This window comes from Hesperophylax consimilis, chromosome 20, assembly GCF_061612785.1.
Source record: "Hesperophylax consimilis isolate HC1 chromosome 20, BYU_Hcon_1.0, whole genome shotgun sequence".
Lineage (NCBI taxonomy): Eukaryota > Metazoa > Arthropoda > Insecta > Trichoptera > Limnephilidae > Hesperophylax > Hesperophylax consimilis.
Window position 1 is genome coordinate 24,494,040 of NC_142855.1, and position 25,295 is coordinate 24,519,334.

The window sequence follows — 25,295 nt, forward strand, 5'->3', positions numbered from 1 at the left end:
ACGCGTAAATAAAACAGCTACGATGTTTCATTTTTTTTTTTTTATTGCACAACAGATAGATTATCCAATTACTGTACAATTCTCAATTTGACAATCTTAACACCTTTGTAGATAATTATTATACAAAAATATCTAGTGCTTCTGAGATTTCATTCAATAGCACCATTCCTCTTCTCATGCTATGTTGTGCTAGAATATCTGTTCTGCCGTATGGTATTTTGAATAAGTCGTGTCGACGACTACGGCTGAAGTTTTCGGGCACGTATAAACCATAGCATTCCAAGAGGAACGGGCTATCAATATAGTTATGGATTATGTTAAAACTAAGTATTGCAAGATTTGCATGACGTCTAGTTTACAAGCTAAATCTATTTGTTGCCTCAAGTAAGTCCACATGGTGCATGAACCTTGGATAAGTTCCACGCATCCGCATATAGACATACCTGAGGAATTTTTTCTGGATTTGTTCCAGCATATTAATATACTTTCCACACACCACTAGCATACTCCAGCTTACTTCGTATGACGCCATCAATGCTCATATTGAGGCGGCATGTAGCACTTCACTTAGAATTCTGGGCTTTGTTCTACGCACTGCAAGGAAATTCAGAGATAACCGGGTGCTTATAGTTTTATTTAATTCCTTAGTAAGGAGTAGACTTGAAAGTGGGTCGGTGATTTGGAGTCCACACCAGGTTAAGTATTCTCTCATGTTGGAGAGAGTTCAGAAGAAATTCTTGAGATTTCTCTACATGAGGGAGTATGGCTACTACCCGTGGCTCTATCCCACTGACTTTCTTTTGGGTATGCTCGGAATGAACTATCTACGGGTAAGGAGAGATGTGCGCATTGCTACACATTTCTTTAGACTGATTCGTGGATGGTTTGAAAACTCGGTCATCATGGAGAGCATTCATTTCTATGTTCCCGATGGTTATCTACGTCACCGACAACATAGACTATTTTATCTCCCGGCCTGCAGAACTAACTTGCCAATGGTCATGCCTGTGGGGAGAGCAATCTTGCTGTTGAACAGAATAAATTCGGATATCGACATGTTTGCCATCAATGAAGCTTCCTTTAAAAGGCAAGCTCTATTATCACTGATATAGTTAATATACACACTGTAAATATTGATCTTTTAATTCTTATTATAAAAATTATTTTAAAAACGCTTTGAAATGAAAAACTTTGTAATGTTTTTGAAATTAATAAACAAATTGAATTGAATTGAATCAAACATGGCTATCATTGCATCTGCGTCGTGAAATTGTTTGCATGTTCTGGTGATAAACCCCAGGAGTTTGTAGCATGCTATAGTAAGTCGTGATATGTGGTCCGAGAATGATAGTTTTGGATCAAAGACGATACCGAGATGTTTATAACTATTGATTCGGCATAATTTTTTCTCTAATGCTGTAATCAAAAACTACGGGCTTCTGAGAGCGGGTATATGTCATTGTTACGCATTTTTTTATATTAAATTCTAATTTGTTTTTATCTGACCATTCTGCTATAGCATCAAGGTCAGATTGCATTTTTAAGCAGTGTTCGTAAAATATTATTTCCATCAAAAGTTTGAGATCATCCGCAAATAAAAGACATCTGCTATATTTTACACAGACCTGGATGTCGTCTATAAGTATTAGGAACAACAGAGGACCAAGGTTTGACCCTTGGGGAATACCTGATTTTACTTGAAGTGTCAAAATATTTTGTGATTGTGTGTGTGGTTTAATAGTGTGTTAATTTATTTTATCAAGAAAAAGTTAAAACAAATAGACATAATGATGAAATAAGACAAAAAGAGCTTCTGTTGTAGGAATTAAAAATAAAACAATTATCCGAGTAATTTAGTTTTTTATTTCTTTTACATATTATATTGTTTTAAATTATTATAAGAATGAGGTATGATTAGAAGTTTACAACCTTGCAAAGTACTCCTCGATAAGGAGTGTTAGCTCCAAGTTACGAGCACCTCGCTGATGTTTTTATTGGTGTTGAATTTTAACTGAGGTTCAATTTAATGCACTAATAATGATGTTGTTTCTTTATTGAGACGAAATATTCTATGAAACTTCTTGGCACTGAGTGTTTCAAATAAATTTGTTCTTGTGTTTACTTCTCTGACTATAATCGGTCTACTTATATTTATACCTACCTACACAATTTTTATTTCTAATATTATGGTTTATGTAATATGATTTAAATTCTACCATGTAAAAGTCAAAAGGCGTTACTAACACTTGACATAATGAATATCTTTCAACACGTTGAATATGTATTTTGTGTATATATTCTTGTATTTTTGTGCAAGGTCAAATTAAATCCTATTAAGTTGTTGCAGGAAGACAAAAATCCTGGGTTCGATTCCTAGTTGAGACCGTTACTTTTTATTTTTCCGTGTCTTGTTCTGTTTCACGTTTTGTTTAGATATATTAGTATTATCTTCTACTTCAATAATAAATCAATGCTCAATACATCGGTTGTACTGACCCTGTTTTGAATTACTGTCCATTGTCTTGTTGAAAATAAAAAATATTTTGATGTGTGCATAGCTGTGGGTTTTTTCATATTTTCCTTTTTCTGCATTCCAATATTTTTATTTTTAAAATATAATTTTTTTGTGCTAGTGAATGAACGATGTTAGCTGGGTGCAGTTATATTGTCTATGTTTGCACTTTTTTTAAATGGCCTTGAGATTTCTTTATGGTCCTCGATATATTTACCTGTCTGGACCAATCGACCGTTTTATCTGTGGTCGTCTGTGGTAAAGGGGGTGACAAAACGGGGCCATACAAAAAGCCCGAAGATATCGATCTAGAGAGTGGTTAATTTATAATCATGGCGTTATGATTTTGGTTGACGACCGGTGTATATCGTGTTGGTGAAATAATTTAAACGAAATTAAAATTTGAAGTGTTTATTTTTGGTTTTCCCCAACATTTATACTAACTTTTTTTAATAATAAAACTAAATTCAAGTATTAATTCAAAGTAAACATTCCATATTTACCGTGAAGCGGAATTCATAACCTTTACCCAAACATTGACCACCTCTAGTGACGTTTCCATTTCTTTGTGCAGAGGCATGTAACTACGGCCTGTCCTTGAAACCCATTTGAAACCGACACCCATAACTCCGTTTTCTTATAGAAAATAATATTGTGGCAGAAAGCTCAGATCTCATTGGCTTAGAGTTTGACATATCGATCGAGGCCACGGGTGACATGACGCAGATGTGTGATGGCGTGAGATACTATCATTTCGTGTCTAAAATTTAGCTAGTTAAAGTTATTTGTGATGAAAATATAATCCGTGTAGTGTTAGCGAGTTAAAAATATATATTCAACCTAACCTAAATGTACTCCCTACGTAAGTTCAAATTTATAATGAATTGACAGTTTTTAGGTTATTACGCGTCAGGATTTTGCAATCGCAAAATACGTTAAATGGCTTGTTAAAAGTGCTTCTTACCTACTTATTTACATTATGACATATGCCTTCTTGGCAAATATGTCTACCTTCACAGCGTATAAATGTTATCGATTACATTGACTCACTTTTCATAATAAAATAAAAATAGTATTAGGATGAATTGTACAGCGCCGTCTTTTGTGCAAAATCATCTCAAGGGCGCTGTTTATCAACGATTATCCTGTTTTATCTTATTGTTTTAGTGACATTCAAAAATATTAAACATGTGACCATGAGTTAATTTATTTTTCTTTTCACAATAAGCAGATAAGCACAATCATGTTTGCAAATTTTTGTTTTTCAGTGTTCTTTTCGTTTTTCATTTATTCAAGTTTTTTGTTACTTTTGGGTTTTTTGTCTCAAATTAACAAGTGTCCACTGACAAAGTTTCCTCTTGATAACACGAGCCCTGATAGTTAATTTTCTTAGAACAATGCTTTGTCAGGTGAACTTTGCCGTCAGGTAACATTTTGATATTTTTCTGCTTCAAAGACGTTTTTAATTTTAAAATTGTTTTTGTGCCAAAGAATGAATGGCTGAGCGCAATATTATTGTCTACGGTCGCACCTTTTTTATATGGCTTTGATTTTTTCTGACTTGCATATTATCATCAACGCTCCATCGGCTATATCTGTGGTTAAGAAGTGTGCTAACTTTTCCCATAAAAAAAACCCGAAAGTGACCTAGTGAGTGGTTTATTTACGTCTTAGTGCATTTTGCTTAGTAACACAATACCATTGTTGTTCATTTTTTCTGAAGTAGTATTATATTCTGCATAATATTTGTGTTCCATTTATACAGTTTTGTATCACTTCAGTGAACATCACATTTTTTATTCCGAAGTAAATCACATTCTTGCACTTCTAATTTTCTAGTGACATTTCTTCAACACATTCGAACTGTTGCCTTGTACTCGTGTTAGTAGGTTCATGTTATATTGACTAAGTAAGACCTGAACAACCTAATTGATGCATGTTAATTATAAGAATATATCAGTTTTACATCATTCGCTTTATAATATATTGAGTTACCCAACACCAGCCAGGTTAACTCGTGACAGACCGTACATGGGGTTGTTTATGGAGTATATTCGGTTTATGGGTCAAATTCCTAAAAATTAAAACTAGTTATTTTTATACTAACTTTGGGCCGGGGAATCCGAATCTGGAAGAATTAGGTGGCGGCAAGCAATATTAACTGAATTACACGACTTTAAAATTTCGACGCACAAACAATTTAACTGGCCATTTTGAACTCTTTCTGACAATAAAACTAGTTATCTTTATACATCTTTATACTAACTTTGGGCCGGGGAATCCGAATCCGAAAGAATTAGGTTGGGGCAAGCAATATAAACTGAAATACATGACTTAACAATTTTAGATGCAAACAATATACAACGCCATGTCGATGCGTTTTTTTGACAATATATCCATAGAAAAATAACCAAAGATATATAAAATTAAGTGTTGCTAGTAAGCAATAATATCAATAACGTAAAATAACATGTTTATAATTTCAGTAATATTTCTTATTCAAACAGTTAGATTTAGGTTTATTATCACGAAAGGTGAGTTTTTATGTCGGGGGAGACGAAAAAATATGCATTTTATATTTTAATTTTGCTAACATTATTTCAATTACGTAAGTATTTGAGTATTCAAGTAGTTTAGCGGCTACGCTAGGTTTGTGTAACATGGTTTGTGATAGAAAAGAAAGTGCCCCCTTCGTAGCGCCTACTCGCGTCAAGGCAAGAAAACATCCCAGTTTTCAAGTAGTTTAGCGGCTACGCTAGGTTTGTGTAACATGGTTTGTGATAGAAAAGAAAGTGCCCCTTTCGTAGCGCCTACTCGCGTCAAGGCAAGAAAACATCCCAGTTTTCAAGTAGTTTAGCGGCTACGCTAGGTTTGTGTAACATGGTTTGTGATAGAAAAGAAAGTGCCCCCTTCGTAGCGCCTACTCGCGTCAAGGCAAGAAAACATCCCAGTTTTCAAGTAGTTTAGCGGCTACGCTAGGTTTGTGTAACATGGTTTGTGATAGAAAAGAAAGTGCCCCCTTCGTAGCGCCTACTCGCGTCAAGGCAAGAAAACATCCCAGTTTTCAAGTAGTTTAGCGGCTACGCTAGGTTTGTGTAACATGGTTTGTGATAGAAAAGAAAGTGCCCCCTTCGTAGCGCCTACTCGCGTCAAGGCAAGAAAACATCCCAGTTTTCAAGTAGTTTAGCGGCTACGCTAGGTTTGTGTAACATGGTTTTTGATACAAAAGTGAATAAAATGTATCTGAATACTTTACGTAAATGAAATAATGTTAGCAAAATTAAAATATAAAATGCATATTTTTTCGTCTCCCCCGACATAAAAACTTACCTTTCGTGATAATAAACCTAAATCTAACTGTTTGAATATGAAATATTACTGAAATTATAAACATGTTATTTTACGTTATTGATATTATTGCTTACTAGCAACACTTAATTTTATATATCTTTGGTTATTTTTCTATGGATATATTGTCAAAAAAACGCATCGACATGGCGTTGTATATTGTTTGCATCTAAAATTTTTAAGTCATGTATTTCAGTTTATATTGCTTGCCCCAACCTAATTCTTTCGGATTCGGATTCCCCGGCCCAAAGTTAGTATAAAGATGTATAAAGATAACTAGTTTTATTGTCAGAAAGCGTTCAAAATGGCCAGTTAAATTTTTTGTGCGTCGAAATTTTAAAGTCGTGTAATTCAGTTAATATTGCTTGCCGCCACCTAATTCTTCCAGATTCGGATTCCCCGGCCCAAAGTTAGTATAAAAATAACTAGTTTTAATTTTTAGGAATTTCACCCATAAACCGAAGCTTACCCCATATATTGTCTTGCGTTTACTCATTGTCAGTAATGGACATCACCAAGTTTGTTTTACTTAGCACCCTGAAATTGAAACTAATATCAAACATTTCGCTTTATACCAAATCTGGTCGCAAAAAACGGCTTAAGCCATTTAAAGAAACCTTTCAAATCTGTATAAAGATTCAGGGTGATACTGAGAGTATCTAGCACTAAGATAACATTGTAGCAAATGGTTCAACTCTTGCAAAACTCAACTCTAATAACGTATTTACATCGGTTATATTAATCCAGTCAAATATATTTACTGCCAGTCATGTTTGTAAAGTCGACGCCGCTTTTAATTCTATGAATGTTCTCTCTTCTGTCGTGTTATTGGTGAAAGCGGATATTTAAAATTTATAAAAATTAAAAGTTTAATTTGTTAATGATTTTAAACATGCATCGAGCTTAAATTCAAAGCATTGTGGCAAGTGTATCCATGAAATATATTTCTTTTGATTTTGTTTCATTCCATGTAAGACTTATACACTAAGCGTAATTAACAAACTGTCAACTGGACATTAGTGATAAAAAAGTTTCCTTGAAAGCATTCATAACTTTATGCGATAAAAGTTTACATTAATCGTATTACAGGCAAAATGTTTAGACATCTGCTCTCCATATTAATATTGGACATCTTTGATCCTATAGGTCAAAAAACGGTCTATATTATTAATTATATGTGTTCCATTTCACCTTCGAGGTTTTGAGTATTTCGTTCCAACTGAAGGTGATCACTTTAAACTAATTATAACCTTCGTAAATATGATTAATTCATATTCCGTTTCAGCTCTGACATATTTTGAGTTTGGACCATTTACCAGAAGGCCATGGATCTTCCCGACACAGAGAGTATTTCCATCAAGGTGGAAGCAGGGTCGCAGGATGAGGACGGATGTAAAATGCCGTATACCGATATAGATATCTACCTCCCCGACGTAAAGAAGGAATGTTTGCAGTATGCGAGTAGTAAGTTGCATTGTAATAGATAGGTTATCAAAAAACTGCGCGTATTGTACAGGGCTAGCAGATTCTTCAATGGAGACCACATGCTAGCCTTATACAGATCTCAATAATGCCGAAATACTTGATTAACCTACATGACTGTGCAAATGAGGGCGAAGCGTCCGACAATCCATTGTTATGTTTGTTTCCATGGGGTTTCGGGGAATACTGAGAGTATCTACCAATCAGATAATATCTCTGTATATATATAAATATACCATTTATAATAATATTATAATTAATTTTATTTAACTACAGCAAAACATTTTACTTACCTTTTTACAAAAACATAAAAAACAAACCAAAAGACAACCTTAAAATTAGAATCCATAATACAACTTGCAATCAAGAAAAGTGCTTCCTGTGCAACGAACTCGCTAATGTCAAAAATATAAAATATTTAGGAGTAACAATAGATATTAATCTAAATTGGAAATCACATATTAATCAAACCACTTCTAAACTAAGATATCTTACCTACACATTTTTTAGACTCAAGGAAATTTTAAACACTGAAAAATTGAAAATGATCTACTTCTCCCTGGTGCAATCTGCAATCACTTATGGCATAATAGGATGGGGTGGTGCACCTGATACATTTATTAAGCCCCTACAAATAATTCAAAAACACATAATTAAAGTCGTATATAACAAAAATAAAACATTCTCGACCAACCTATTATACAAAGAATCTAAATTATTTAGCATTCGTAAATTATTTATATTACAAACAATGAAATATTTATTTAAAAACAAAAATAATTTAAAAATAAATGAAAACAGAATGAGCAAAAGAACAAATAATATATTTTACACCCCCCAAACAAATACTAAATTAATGCAGACACATAGCAGTTTCATCGGTCCTCGTACATTTAACCTTCTACCACTGCAAAACTCAAATGATAAATAAAACAATAGAATATGTTAAAGAGGTAAAATTATGGCTGGATGACGCAGATATTGAAACGCTTTTTATATAAATTTATTGATCCTTTCTACAACTCACTTGCTGAGACTTTATAAAATATTGTACATAATGTTTTCTCTTTACTTTTATAATAACTATAAACAAAAAAAAAACTTTTTCTACTTATATATATTATACTTAGGTACTTGAAATATAGTAATGGTTTTATATTACCCACACTCAGGCAGTGCCTTAGTGGGTTTTCATTTCTTGTGTATACAATTTTGGTTATATGTATTATGTTATTATTTACTGTCTATTATTATGTATAATATATGTAAAGAAATGAAAATAAATAAAGTAAAAAAAAAATACATATATATATATATATATATATATAATACGTATTTACTGCCAGTCATGTTTTTGAAGTCAACATCGTTCTGAGTTCTCTTTAGGAACTGAGCGGTCTCTCTTCTGCCGTCTTATTGGTAAAAGCGGCCGTGATATATTTTAAATATCAATCTTAATTTTATTGCGCACTGATTTTTGTCGCCCGGTTATTGATTGTAAATTTATTATTTTAGTTTAAATTTAAATCACGATGTCAAGTAAATCCATAAAATATAATGCGTTCGATTTAGTTTCATTCCAAGTATGACTAATATGATAGGAAGCACAATTAACAAACTGTCAACAGTGATTTTTTTTATTTTTACAATAACCATTTTTAGCTTTATGCGATAACATTATAACTTCTTATATTATAACAGACTGTATAAATTTATGTACCGGCTCTCCATCTTGATATTTTACTTCTTTGATGCACGAGGTCAAATAATCGTCCGTGATATTTACTTTAGGTGGTCCAGCTTACATCCGACATCATGCATATTTCTTTTCAACTGAATGTGATCATTATGTTATTTATTTTTAGTTGGGACCATTTACCAGGAGGCAATGGGTCTTCCCAACAGTGTTTCCATCAAGGTGGAACCAGGGTCCCAGGAAGAGGGTGGTTGTGAAATGCCGTATACAGATATAGATATCTACCTCCCGGACGTGAAGACTGAGTGTTTGCAGTATGCGGAGAGTACTCCGACAACCTCCAAGTTCGGTTACGAAGGTATGTTGGTTTCAGATGTTCAGAATTCCTGCCTGTTTTGTAGACAAGACGTTTATTCTTGTTAATTAAGTCCTTGCCGTTCATTAGTTATTCTGTTCTCAAAAGACCTCTTATTTTAAGTTATTTAAGTTACATACATATTTATTATATACTAGCCATACCTCGCCACGCATTGCTGTGGCTCATTCTGTCTGTGCATAAAGTGAAACATTGGCGTGTGTTTATTTTACGTCCAACAGATGGCACTATTAATAAAACAAGTTTGTCTAACAGACGGCCTTGGTTTTCAAAAAAATGTTTTTACCTGTCACAGCTGACATCTATATAAAATAGGTATATAAAAACACAAGAGTATTCAAATGCAACGTTGTGTCAATATTTTAAAGCTATCCGTGAAGAACGTTTATGAAGGACGGAGATTTAAGATTTTAAACAAACGATCATTTACATTTTTATTTATATACACGGTTGTTACATTTAGCGCTGTGTTAAAATTAAACAGACCGCCGACACAGCCGTTTTTGTTTTGTTAAAGTTAACCATTTATGCTCATCTAATTTTAAAATATATATATTTACTGTACTTGACTAATTATGCTTTATCCACATTCTTTTCAGACTTGTTGGCGAACGTTAAGACGCATCCTGGGGGAAAACGATACTCTTGTCCCCATTGTAACTATTGTTGCATTCGAAGTTCATCGTTGAAACAGCACTTGCGCACCCATACTGAAGAAAAACCCTTTTCATGTTCCGAATGCCGTTATTCGTGTTTTCAAATGAGGGATTTAAAAATTCATTCGCTTACACACGGTGGAGAAAAACCTTTTTCATGTTCCGTTTGCAACTATTCATTTTCAACAAAGGGACAACTTCAAATTCACATGTTTACCCATGGTGGAGAAAAACCGTCTTCATGTTCCGAGTGCAACTACACATGTTCGACAAAGGGCAATCTAAAGAGGCACATGCTGACTCACAGTGGAGAAAAACCTTTTTCATGTTCTGAGTGCAATTATTCATGTTCTCGAAGAAACACTCTGACTAGCCACGTGCTGAGTCACAGTGGAGAAAAACCTTTTTCATGTCCCGACTGTAACTATTCATGTTTAACAAAAAGTCAACTTAAAATTCACATGTTTATCCATGGTGGAGAAAAACCGTTTTCATGCTCCGAGTGCAACTATACATGTTCGACAAAGGGCAATCTAAAGAGGCACATGCTGACTCACAGTGGAGAAAAACCTTTTCCATGTCCCGACTGTAACTATTCATGTTTAACAAAAAGTCAACTTAAAATTCACATGTTTACCCATGGTGGAGAAAAACCGTTTTCATGTTCCGAATGCAACTATTCATTTTCTCAAAAGGGCGATCTAAAGAGGCACATGCTGACTCACAGTGGAGAAAAACCTTTTCCATGTCCCGAGTGCAATTATTCATGTTCTCAAAAGGGCAATCTGACGAGTCACATGCTGACTCACAGTGAAAAAAAACATTTTTCATGTTCTGAGTGCAATTATTCATGTTCTCAATGGGGCTATATGACGAAACACATGCTGACTCACAGTGGAGAAAATTCTTTTTCATGTTCTGAGTGCAATTATTCATGTTCTCAAAGGGGCTCTTTGACGAAACACATGCTGACTCACAGTGGAGAAAAACCTTTTTCATGTTCCGAGTGCAATTATTCATGTTCTCGAAGAAACACTCTGACTAGCCACGTGCTGAGTCACAGTGGAGAAAAACCTTTTCCATGTCCCGACTTTAACTATTCATGTTTAACAAAAAGTCAACTTAAAATTCACATGTTTACCCATGGTGGAGAGAAACCGTTTTCATGTTCCGAGTGCAACTATACATGTTCGAAAAAGGGCGATCTAAAGAGGCACATGCTGACTCACAGTGGAGAAAAACCTTTTCCATGTTCCGACTGTAACTATTCATTTTTAACAAAAAGTCAACTTAAAATTCACATGTTTACCCATGGTGGAGAAAAACCGTTTTCATGTTCCGAGTGCAACTATACATGTTCGACAAAGGGCAATCTAAAGAGGCACATGCTGACTCACAGTCGAGAAAAACCTTTTTCATGTCCCGACTGTAACTATTCATGTTTAACAAAGAGACAACTTAAAATTCACACGTTTACCCATGGTGGAGAAAAACCGTTTTCATGTTCCGAGTGCAACTATACATGTTCGACAAAGGGCAATCTAAACAGGCACACGCTGACTCACACTGGTGAAAAACCTTTTTCATGTTCTGAGTGGAATTAATTATGTTCTCGAAGGGGCAATCTTATGAGGCACATGTTTATACATGGTGGAGAAAAACCGTTTTCATGTTCCGAGTGCAATTATTCATGTTCTCGAAGAAACAATCTGACAACCCACGTGCTGAGTCACAGTGGAGAAAAATCTTCTTCATGTTCAGAGTGCAACTATTCATTTTCTCATAAGGGCGTTCCTAAGAAGCACATGCTGACTCACAGTGGAGAAAAACCTTTTCCATGTCCCGACTGTAATTATTCATGTTTAACAAAGAGACAACTTAAAATTCACATGCTTACCCATGGTGGAGATAAACCGTTTTGATGTTCCGAGTGCAACTATACATGTTCGACAAAGGGCAATCTAAAGAAGCACATGCTGACTCACAGTGGTGAAAAACCTTTTTCATGTTCTTAGTGCAATTTTTCATGTTCTTAGTGCAATTTTTCATGTTCTCAAAGTTGTACTCTGACGAGCCAAATGCTGACTCACAGTGGAGAAAAACTTTTTTCATGTTCTGAGTGCAATTACTCATGTTCTCGAAGGGGCAATCTTATGAGCCACATGCTGTCTCACAGTGTAAAAAAACCTTTTTCATCTTCTGAGTGCAACTATTCATTTTCTCGAAAGAGCGATCTAAAAGTTCACATGTTTACACACAGTGTAAAAAAAACTTGACGATGTACCGACTGCAACTATTCATGTTTAACAAAGCAAAATCTAAAAGTTCACATGTTTACACACTGCGGAGAAAAACCTTTCTCATGTTTGTTTTAATTTACATGTTCATTGTTAGTTTTAATTTACATAAAGAAATTTAATGTTGTAATCATAATTTCCTTTCCTGGTTTTTTCACGATTCACGTCACCATTTTCAATATGACACTACATCGTCGAATCAATTACCTAGCGTCTATTAATTTTTTTGTGTTAATTTACTTTAATAAGGCTAATTTTGTAATAGTAATTTCATTTCCTGACTTTTTCACTAGTCATAACCCTTTTTTTCGACAGGATATTACGTCGTAAAAAAAATGTTTTCTCATTTTGATTATTATTATTATGGTATGAAATTATATTTAATCCCATACTCTCAGTAAAGCTATACATATCTGATAAAAATATAATATCTTATACTTATTTTTATATATTTTTCATTCATTTATCAATAGCAACTGATTTTATCATAAGTCATTTGTCAATGGGTAACAGTATACTTTTATCAATTATTCATAGATTAGAAAGAAAACCTTACTCCAAATACCCACACAAGATCAAAATCATACCCTATATATTCATTATGTAATTGATCTTATATATTTGCTTTTTTTTTTCATTTTTTCACTGTAACTTATTTTCAGCATTAACCTCTCTCCATCATAAGTACTTACCATTATATAGGCCATTTTATTGTTTTTAGTATATGTATAGCCTTCAAGATTCTCAACTTACAAATAACTTACAGAACGAACAATAACACGTGTTTTTATACAACAATCATTGACACAAACATCACAAAAATCTCACACATCATTCAGAACTCACTTACTCATATATTTAAATATTATATTAATTAATTTATAACTATGATTCAGCTGCGTGTGAATAATTACAACGATTCCGATATTAGCTGTAACATGAACGTTGTTCTAGATATGAATAAATTAAACAACTATAACTGGAGCTCATATAGCTTGAAAATCACACATCAGAATATCAGAAGTATATCGAATCTTGATGATTTTACAATTTTTCTTGATCAATTTAATTCCTCTTTTGATGTTATCATATAAACTGAATGTTGGATAAACAAAGATTACACATCCAAGTCAATCCCCAATTACTCTGAACATCACACCAAATTCAAACTCAACAAATCAAGCGGGATTGTGATATATATTAAAGACGGTCTATAAGCTCAAGTAGAAGAAATTTCATTATCGCAATCAAACTGCATGAAAATAATATTGAAAAATCATATGTGTAAATTTGCTATCTACAGGTCACCCTCTTTCCAAAATATCAACCCCTTCCTGAATTCATTACAATCAATCATAAATAATTCAAAAAAACTAGAAAGACAAATCATTATAGGAGATATTAACATTAATACCATCCCGGATTACCATCGTCAAACAAACGATTATCTTTGTCTGCTTGCGGAAAATGGTTTCACTCAGACAATTAACAGCATTACTCGTGAACAGGGCCTGAGAAAATCCTGTATAGATCATATCAATGTGAAAAAAAATAAATTAATCGACTCTTTTGTTATGCACACTACTATTTCAGACCATTACACTACAGCGATTTGCTTCAAAGAAAAGCCCCATACCCCTAAAAAAATTAAATTCGTTTCTCACACAAACTTCAATAATCTACTTGACGAATTGAGTTTAGAAAAATGGCAAAAAGTTCTTGACCAAGCAGACACTGATGGAGCAATGAATGAATTTGTTAACAAAATAAATGAGTATATTTCAAAACACACAAGCATTAAACCCATATCTAATAAACTAATAAAACTAACGCCATGGATCTCCCCGGGACTAGTCAAATCGATCCACAAAAGAAACCAACTGCATGAAAAGGCGAAAACGTACCCAGAGAATTTGTTATTACAAGTTTATTATAAAAAGTATAGGAATTTGTGTAAGAATTTAGTAAAATCAGCGAAAGAAACTTTTTTTAAAAACTCATTTACGAAAACAACTGTTCTCCAAAACATTTTTGGGAATCGTTTCGTCAAATAACCAAATCTAAAATTAACAAATCTTCAGAAATTAAATCTCCATACATCACCAACTCAAACTCTCAAGTCCCCAAAAACATGGGAAATTATGCCAATAATTATTTCACATCTGTGGGAGATACACTTGCGAAAAAAATTCTCGATAAATGTATGACAACAGAAACCGATCTAGCCAATTTATCTATCCCTAATCTCAGTCACAAAATAGAATTAATCCAAACATCACCAAATGAAGTCATGAAGATAATTGACGACCTCAAATCTTCAAAATCGTGTGGTCCAGATAAGATTTCATCAAATCTGCTAAAAATCATTAAATCATACACAGCCATAACTATTGCATTCATTTCTAATCTAAGCATTAACCTCTCGGGGAGTATGGCCGTACAAGTACGGCCAGAACAAAAAACCCTCTAAGGAGTATGGCCGTACTATTACGGCCGCGTGTATAACTCAACACATACGCGATTTATTCACGAAATGTGAAGTGTACTGCCATCTATGGACAGTTTACAATAATGTGTCAAACATTTTGAACAGTTGTCTCATTTACCGACGTTATTATTTGAAATTTAAAAAAATACGTGACGTCATCAACCGCCATTGCTCTACTGTCTTCGGTTGACAACATTTGATTTGAGAGCGTGCGAGTTTGCTAAGTTTTAACATTGTTTTTATGCGGTTTTCTCGTTATTTTCGCTACGAATCGGAATTTTACGTATTACTACGAGGTTTTGCGTATTGTTGATGGTTTCGTTATGTAATAATATCGTTCTGTTCAATAATTTATAGAGTGTTTGACTAAATATTGTGAAGTGATAGTGACACGTGTTTATAATACCACGTGTGTTATTTTTCTTGTTTGTTTATATTTTGATTTGGTCGTTTTATTTTCAACTATAATATTTGTGTTCGATACCGTTATTTTTTCTAAAAATGTCTAAACCAAATTTCATGAATGATCAAGACATAGCAGACTTTTTGAATGTAAGTGAAGATGAGGACATTTTGGAAGACGTGGGAGATTTAAATTGTGAAAACTCTTCGGATGAATCTGATGATGATGATTTTGAGGATCAAGTAATTGAGGAAGATACTGCATCAGCATCAGCTCCTAAACGTAAAAAAGGCGATTGCCGAGTGTGGGATCAGGGAGAATTTACTCCAATTTTGCACGATTTCGATGGCAGAAATTCGGGTATAATGCCCCATGTTACCCTGACAGAGAATTCTACTGAAATTGAGTTTTTCGAGTTGTTTTTTACACAAGAAATTGTGGAGACAATTGTCGCAGAAACGAACAGATATGCTGGCCAAATACGATTTACGGCAGAAAAATCGAAAATGCGAAAATGGGTAGACACTACGGTAGCTGAGGTTTATATTTTTTTAGCTACCATTATGCTTATGAGCCTCGTCGGAAAAAATAGCTTGAAGAAGTACTGGACCAACAAACCCATTATCGAAACACCTTTCTTCAAAGTTATGTTTTCTCAGGATAGATTTCTCACTTTACTACGGTGCCTTCATTTTTCTGACAACGAAATACGGAATACTGAAAAATTGCATAAAATAAGGAATCTCTTAGATCCGATGGTAAAAATATTCAAAGGCACATTTTATCCCTTCCAAAATTTGTGCATAGATGAAAGTCTTTTATTGTGGAAAGGAAGACTGTCTTTCAAAATTTACATTCCCTCCAAACGCCATCGCTTTGGAATCAAGTTATTTGTTCACTGTGATACACTTACCGGTTATGTATTAGATATAATAGTGTATACTGGTTCAGAAACGGACATAAATCTGGATCCAAATATTGGTATATCTGGTTCTGTTGTAACTACAATGTTGAAGGACTATTTGGGAAAAGGTCACAGAATATTTTTAGACAACTGGTATACAAGCCCCACTCTCTTTGATTATCTTGAAAAACACAAAACAAATGCTTGTGGGACTGTGAGAAGTAATCGGAAACAAATGCCCAAATTCAGAATAGGCAAAATGAAAAAAGGGGAAGTAGAATTCTATCATTCTAATAATTTGATGGCTCTGAAGTGGCACGACAAGAGAGATGTTACTATGTTGACAAATATACATAGTAATAAAATGACTGTAACGAATAAAATGGATTACACCACAGGAGAAAACAAAATAAAGCCCGAGGCCGTAGTACATTATAGTCAAAACATGGGAGCTGTCGATAAGGTGGATAGGATTCTTGGTTTCGTGGATAGTTCAAGGAAAACCATGAAGTGGTACAAGAAAATATTTTTCCGGTTGATCGATATTGGAACACTCAATGCATTCTTTCTGCACCGCCTAAAACCGCAAAAAACATTGTCGTTCAGCGATTTTCGAGAAAACCTCATAACCCAGTTAGTGGAAAAATACCACACATCACGACCAGTATCATCCGGAGGTCAAAGAGTATTTGACATTCCCACTCGCCTCTCAGAAAAACACTTTATGAGACCTGTACCACAAACGACAGCCCAGAGTAATAGAACTCAAAGGAAATGTCATGTGTGTAGCCACACAAAAAATCAGCCAAAAAAGAGAAAAGATACGAGGTTTATGTGCATTGAATGTAATGTGGCTTTATGCATATACCCATGCTTTGAAAACTACCACACTAAAAAACAATACTGAAAAAAAAAAAAAAAAAAAACAAACAAAAAAAACAAAACAAAACAAAAAAAACAACAAAAAACAACAACAACAACAAAAACAACAAACGTGGATACAATTTACTTCAATCTTCTCCCGACATCCTGTGGTGAGTAATATTTTTTAGTAGGTGTTGATATAAATATATATACGTTGTAATCATGTTATGGTAGGTTCACCTCCAATGGTTTACGATCCCTTCAATAGGCAAAATTAGTTTTGTCTCTAACTTGTGTGTACAAGTATTAATTTTTTTTTAAATATTTTTACATTGCTAGATATTGAGAAAACTATGGTTTTGCATTTATTTTTTTTTAATTCGTATACTTCAAAAATGCTCACTCCTGGGATACAGTTTGCTTCAAAAAAGCTCACTCTCCGAGAGGTTAAAGCGGATAAATTCCCTAATCATTTGAAACAATCAATAGTTATATTACTACACAAAAATGGGGAAAATCACTTATACAAAATTACCGACCTGTTTCCTTGCTAAATTCCGTATCTAAATTTTTTGAAAAAATTGTGAAGAACCGTCTCAGTCATTATCTTGAAAATAACAACATCCTTTCTAGCAGACAATATGGCTTTCGCAATGGTTTAAGCACTGAAAATGCCATTGCCAATTTGACAAAAATCATCTCTTATAATCTAGACAAAGGTATTAAATGCATTGCACTCTTCTTGGATCTAGCCAAAGCATTTGACACTATTTCACACAAATTTCTGCTGAGAAAACTACAGAGAATCGGTATCCAGGGGCAACTTTTAAAATGGTTGGTCAGCTACCTAGAAAATAGGAGCCAAAGAGTGGAAATAACGGTACTCTAAGCGATCCAGCAAATATAAAATTCGGTGTACCTCAAGGAAGTACGCTAGGACCACTTTTGTTTAGTGTTTATATAATTGAGTTTTGTAATAGTTCCTTTGCAGACCATATTATTACCTTTGCAGATGATACAGTATTATTATTTGAAGGAAAAACCTGGGAAAAAACTCACAGTAAAGCAGAAATTGGCATTAACAAAGTAAAAAAGTGGCTAGACAGCAATCTCCTCACTCTAAACTCGGATAAAACTAAATTCATCTGCTTCAGCGCAACTCAAGCGGGTCAACCTTAAGAGATGAATAGCATTTTTGTACACCATTGCAATGCCATAAATGTATGTAAATGTAGTACTTTAGAATGTGTGGACAATACTAAATATCTAGGAATTATCATAGACAAATTTCTGAGGTGGGATAAACATATAGACTTAACTTCCTCAAAAGTCAGGAAACTTACACATCTTTTCAGGGCTATTAGAAATATTCTCTGCATTAAAGACATGAAAAGAATTTACTTTGCCATGTGTAATTCCTTATTAGATTATGCTTCCTTAGGTTGGGGCGGTTGTACTAAAACAATACTTGATCCCCTAGCAAAAGCTCAGAAATCACTTCTTAAAGTTATACTTAAAAAACCGTTCAGATACCCCAGTGATTCATTGTTCGAAGAGATTCGTGTTTTAGATGTAAGGCAATTATACATGAGGAAAATCATATTACATACCCAAAGAACGCGTCACCAATACACTTCCATACTCCATTATCACGATACTAGACATGCTAAGAGGAACCCAGTTGTTCCTCCCACCACTTCTTCATCCTTAGCTCAAAGAAAATTCTCGTACTTAGGCCCTAAATTGCTTAATCTTATTCCCGATGCATGGAAATCAAAAAGTGCTAACATTCTCCGAAATCTGGTAAATAATTGGCTTCTGATCTTGGGGAGAGATGAATGCGAAAATTTGCTAATTACCAGTCATTTCGTTTTTCGAACCACCCTGTGTTTTATTAGTTCATTAAATTTATCAGTAAATTTATGTGTTTACCATTGTAAATTCAAAATCTGCTCATAACCTTTCTTTATATCTTTTTATTTTATTTTTCTTTGTTTTAGTTTCTCAACTCTCTTTTAAATTTTTATTTTTTTATATTTATATTTGATTCTCTAGAGAGTCTAGAGCATTAATTCAACAAAATCAAAACAAAATTTCATGGAATGTTTACCATTGTAAATTCATAATCTGCTTATAACCGTTCTTTACATCGCTTTATTTTAATTTTCTTTGTTTTAGTTTCTCAACTCTCTTTTAAATTTTTATTTGTATATATTATATTGATTCTCTAGAGCAGGGCTGTCCAAACCACGGCCCGCGGGCCGCATGCGGCCCGCGGTTTAGATTATTGCGGCCCATTGAACCTTTTTTTAACCGACTTCAAAAAAAAGTCCGGTTCGGTTACACCGACTACAAAGAGGTCTGTAGGTGTACCCACTGCATATAATAATACTTTATTAACACGCTTTTATATTAAGTTCACTTGTATGTTTGTTTGTTTGCTTGCTTGTATGTAACTCTCCTGCTGCCTTCCTCGGCCCTAGTGGTAGCCGTTTCTCAGGCTCCCTCTCCGGAATAAAAGTTACCTGTTAGAACCATAGTCGGTAATAAAGAAACTACCATTCAATAAATATAGTTTAAAGAAACTAAAAAAACACGCTTTTGTAGCATACGAAACTGAAAAGTGAAAAATAAATATAGTTTAAAAAAACTAAAAAACACGCTTTTAAATAATATCGAACTAAAAACTTCAAAATAATTTTTAAAATAAGCTTAAAGCAATAATGAATGAAAAATGATAGTATTATTGTGAAAAAGCGTCGGGCGCACGATAAACGAAAAATATGGCACAAAGCGCCCACGCTTTTTAACAATAATACTATCATTTTTCATTCATTATTGCTTTAAGCTTATTTTAAAAATTATTTTGAAGTTTTTAGTTCGATATTATTTAAAAGCGTGTTTTTTAGTTTTTTTAAACTATATTTATTTTAATTAATAATTGCTTGAACTTAGTTACTTTATTTATTTCTTGTCACATTTTGTATGAAAGCAATTATTATTCAGATTTTAGTTCATTATCTTCTTTGTTCGAAGTTTTAAATACATTAATGAGCAAACTATTTTTCTCGCGACGAAATTCAAACGTTTTGGGTATGTTCGATCACGTCGCTCACATCACTATTGACTCGAGAATTCGGGGAATTCCCCGAACTCAAAATAGGTACCTACCGCGCATCGTTCATTGGGCATTTGTTTGTCACTTGTCATTCAACGCAATGAAAGTTTTGATTGCGCAAGGTTACTCTCAGGTTATTAAAGACTTTTACATTATTTTAAAGTTTGGTATTACGTTGTTCGCTTTGTGTTTGAGTATATTGAACTTTTCATCATGTCTACAAAGAAGAGGAAGTTAAGTGAAGAAAATCGTACATTCAATGCGAAATGGGAATTAGACTACTTTATCTCCAACAATAACAATAAAATTCAGTGTTTGATTTGTATGCAAGTTTTATCTGTAAGTAAAGAATATAATGTTAAGCGACACTATACTTCTTTACATGAAGAAAAGTATAAAAAACATGTCGGTGAAGCAAGAAAAGTTATGGTGGCTGAGTACAAAAAAAAAACTAATACAGCAAACAAGTATGTTTTCAAAAGTAAGTACTGAGAATGAACAAAGCTTGGCTGCCTCATATGAAGTTTCATTACAATTAGCCAGAGCAAAAAAACCATTTAGTGATGGAGTTTTAATAAAAAAATGCGCAGCTGAAATGGCTAAACGCTTTATGCAGCCGAAATTAGCGGAAAAGTTTGAATCTGTTGCATTATCTCATCAAACGGTGGCGCGACGAATAGAGGACATGGGTAATTATATTACAAAAAAAATATGTGATTACTTTGTAGATTGCGAATACTATTCAATATGTTTGGATGAAAGTACCGACCAGACCGATGTCAGTCAATTAATAATCTTTATACGTTGCATTTCCAAAGATTTTACAATCACGGAAGAAATGCTGGATTTAATACCATTTCATGGAACAACTAAAGGCAGTGATATATTTGAAGCGGTTAACAAAACTATAGTAGAATATGGAGGATTTCGTAAGTGTTCTTGTATTGTGACCGATGGGGCAAAAGCTATGACCGGGACAGTGACAGGATTCGCGGGACTTCTAACACAAAATGGCATTGATTGCCCGTTGTTGCATTGTATTATACATCAGGAAGCCTTGTGTGGAAAATCTTTGCGTCAAATGAATGCTATGAAAGTTGTTATAAGGATAACCAATTTGATTAGAGGTGGAAACAGGGCATTGACACATAGAAAATTTAGAGACTTTTTAAGTGAAATCGATGCAAACTATGGAGATTTACTATTGCATTCGGAAATCAGATGGCTAAGTGCTGGCCAGTGCTTGCAACGCTTTTTCGCCTTAAGAAAAGAAATACCTTTATTTCTAAAAAATGAGATATCATCTGACACTTCTGAACTACAAAATAAAATGCGAGATCCTCAGTTTCTGGCTGATCTTGCGTTTTTAACTGATATGACGCAACACTTGAATGAATTAAATTTAAAATTGCAAGGTTAAAACCTCAATATAGCCAACATGTACGGAAATGTGAATGGATTCAGAAGTAAACTGAAATTGTTCAAAACGTCTCTACAACAAAATGATTTTTCTTTTTTTTCAAGTTGTAAAGAACATTATTTAGAGATGAAAAATTTTGAAGAATGTAATTTTTTGGACCACCTCAAATACATGGACGAAATAATCGTCGAATTTGAGCGGCGTTTTGCAGATTTAAAAAAAATTGAGAGTGATATAGCTCTCTTTACTCATCCATTAACGATCGCAGTTGCGAGTGTGAAGATTGATTATCAATTGGAACTGTGTGATCTGCAATCAGACCTCTTTTACAAGGGCAGAACAGAAACAGGAATTGATTTTTTTAAGCTCCTCGCTGAACGTTTCCCGAAACTGACGAATTTCGGGCAAAAAATGGGCTCGATGATGGGCAGTACCTACCTTTGTGAAAGTGCATATTCAACAATGAAGTTTATTAAATCGAAATACAGGTCTTCATTGACAGATACTTCACTTAAACATGCACTGCGCCTAGCTACCACTAGTATTGAGGTTGATGTTGACAGAATTGTAAAAGACAAATTAATGAAAAAGTAGATAATAAAATAACGATATTACGTATTATTACCAGTATTTTATTTTTATAAATATTTTGCGGCCCACCAATGTATTTAGTCTTTTTTATTGGCCCTGGGTCCCATCTAGTTTGGACACCCCTGCTCTAGAGCATTTTTCAACAAAATAAAAACAAAAATTCATGGAATGGAGAAAAAGCGGACATTTTTTTAAAAATATTAATTACATATTAACTTTTTTTTAATCTTCTATCTATTTCTACTCTTCCTTTCAATTTCTTTTCTTTTTTATATATTTTTGATTCTCTGGCGCATTAATTTCACCAAATTAAAAGTAAGATTTCACGGAATGGTTGAAAAGCATACATGCTTCTATTTTTTTAAATATTTATTTATACATATACTTTTTTCTTTTTGCATATTTTTTGATTCACCATTTGTACTTTTTTGGCTTATTTTTATTCTCTATTTTCTTCTAATCTCCTTTCTTTCTTTTATCTATTTTTGATTCTCTAGCTTATTAATTTCATCTAAATAAAAAGTAAAATTTCAATTTGAACTCACATGTAAATAATTTTTTACTATATTGCTATTTTTGAATTATCATATTTGAATATTCTTTTAGTCTATTCTCTACGTTTATATTATTTAAAATATATAGTTAGCAACTTCTTATATGAACCAAGAAAACTTTTCAAATTATTTATAAAGTGCAATAACTAAGTAAAAGTCAATACCTAGACAAATCTGCCTATTTCTGACTGTCCTAAAACAGGTAATCTCCTAGTTGGACAGCCAAAGATCACTGTTATATGTAATGTCATGTTTTTTTTTTAAATTAATAATAAATAAATAAATGTCCTGGCTGCAACTATTCAAGTTCTCAAAGGGGAAATTTAAATACTCACATACGCAAAACTCATAAGAGGCGGTTCTAGGGGCCCGGAATAATAAGTTGTTTGAAAACTGTATGTGTGACATATTAAAAATATCCAGAGATCTTCTTCAGCTCAGGGAATATTCAATATTCATTGCCATTTAGCTATTCCATTTATCCAGATTCCTCTTCTTTATCTCGCTTCTGTGGTTTAATTTTGCTTCACCGTTGCGTTGATATTTATTTCAACTTATTATTTCAATGTTGAATTATTGTTAACTTGAACTTTATTCAAGTTCTTGATGTAAAACGTAATTTACATCAAAATTAATCCACTGAAATTGCGTGAGACCTATTTAACGTCCAGAAAATTGTAAGTTAAAATATCTAGCCTTGTATTGCATGAATTTGATGTTTTTAGTAGGGAACTTCAAGGTTCTCATGTAGGTCCGATTCTGTGCTTTCTATTTATCAATGATATGGTTTCTTTATTTTATAGAATGTTTATCTTTCAAAAGTATCACTAATAAATAGATCCGGTCGTCGTTTTTGATGATACGAAGTCGTTCGTTCCCCATGTTGAAGTTTTTACAAATAAAGCAATTACATGTCTTTACACCGTTAAAAGATCTAATGGTTATTATTAAAACGTTGTCATAACGCTGGTCAGTAGCATTCTTGAAAATTGTTATTCCTCTCTCTCGTCACTTTATACAACTTGCAATCACAAAAAATAAACAATACAGTATACATTTTTAAGGCACATAAATTAATTAATTATTGGATATTGTTAATAACACTGATTTAGTGTTGTTAATTAAACTACCCGAATCGTCACAGCGAAAATTCATGATGTTTTATTCTAATTATTTAGAATCATAAAGGACTTTAAGGTGAAACAGATGTGACAATTCCCATACAATCTATTTTTCAGCCACATTTGAAAACTACAGATAATATTTTATTTATTTTAGTACCGAAAAATAATACTCGTAATGAGTTTATCGCGAACGAAAATTTCACTGTTCTATCACTTATAATAACCAAGTAATTAAATTAACAAAAGTAATTATTTTATGCGGGCACCGCCAGCCGAAATGCCCGAATCCGTGTTAGAAGGAGACAAACATATGTGCGAGCCATATATTTCACGTGCACGCTATTAGCCCATTCCTACGGTGTTAAAGTGGTCAGTAAATTTGTAGTAAAAATGTCAATTTGCGCGGCTTGATTTGTTATTCTGATAGAATGTTCGTTTTGCTTTTTTACGAATGTTCCAGTATTACTCGTCGCAAGGAACATTTGCGGTTTTGGCACGCAGTAAAAAAGGCAAAATTAACTGTATAATAATTATAGTGAGAGCGGTTGTAATTATTTAGAACTTTCTTAAATCTGTAACTATCACTAGTTAGACGCCCACCAATTCACATTCTCTCATCCATTCATTCAACAGTCATTTTCTGCCGCGGTTTGAAGTGACTTTTTTCGATTTTGTACAGCATTGTTATTCCATAAAAATGAGGCGTGCCCTTTATAAGAATCATCAGTATTCCGGAAAAAGAGCGAATCCAAGACTAAGTGCAAACGGGATGAAACGTCAGCACGGCGAATCGGAATACAGGTAAGTATTATGAAATTATTTCAAAATATTTTATTATTTTTTAAATATTTTCTCGGTACCTACCTAACTAACTAACCATCACGCTTGTTATTTTATGACCCATGTCGCTCGTTTGGTATAGGGTGATTCATATTTAATGTTGCTCAAAAATTATACTCCTTTAATGCCTTTATATTATATCTTTTAGTTCCCACAAACACTGGCGCGGAAATAAAGAAAACAAGTGTTCGAATGACGAGACCCAGGAGGATAAATCCAGGACTGCTTCTCTGTGAGAAAGATGATGAATTAATTGGACAAAGTAGACCAATTCAAGCTATCGGACAAAATATTAAAACAAACATTGAAAGAAAAAGGATCTTACAAAAAAAAGAAATATGGACAGAATATGTGAAAAGAATAAAAAATAAATAAATAAGTAAATAAAAAATCTTTTACTATCGTCGTTCCCGCCAGGCATCGTGAGTTCAATTCCACAGCTGGCTAATTCCTCCATCACGACCCAGGCAACGCTTTCCGCTTACTGTGATGGCAGTTTTACAACTAGTTTATGGACACCGTGTATAAGATATTTGTACAAAAAGTTTTTTTTTTTCAATCACCTTTCTGCCCTATAAAGGATTTACTATTATTAACATGACATGTTTGTCATTTGTGAAAA

At 33.5% G+C, this 25,295-nt stretch overlaps 1 protein-coding gene across 1 annotated transcript; it reads left to right on the forward strand.

Annotated features, from left to right (window-relative positions):
• The first annotated feature begins 3,237 nt into the window (after positions 1 to 3,237).
• Positions 3,238 to 19,309, forward strand: LOC149414407 (uncharacterized). Its single transcript, XM_089644163.1, has 4 exons — positions 3,238 to 3,374; positions 7,146 to 7,324; positions 9,208 to 9,396; positions 19,263 to 19,309. Exons 2-4 carry the CDS (start codon positions 7,186 to 7,188, stop codon positions 19,307 to 19,309), a joined length of 375 nt encoding a protein of 124 aa, XP_089500289.1. The 5' UTR covers positions 3,238 to 3,374; positions 7,146 to 7,185.
• Positions 19,310 to 25,295: the final 5,986 nt, after the last annotated feature.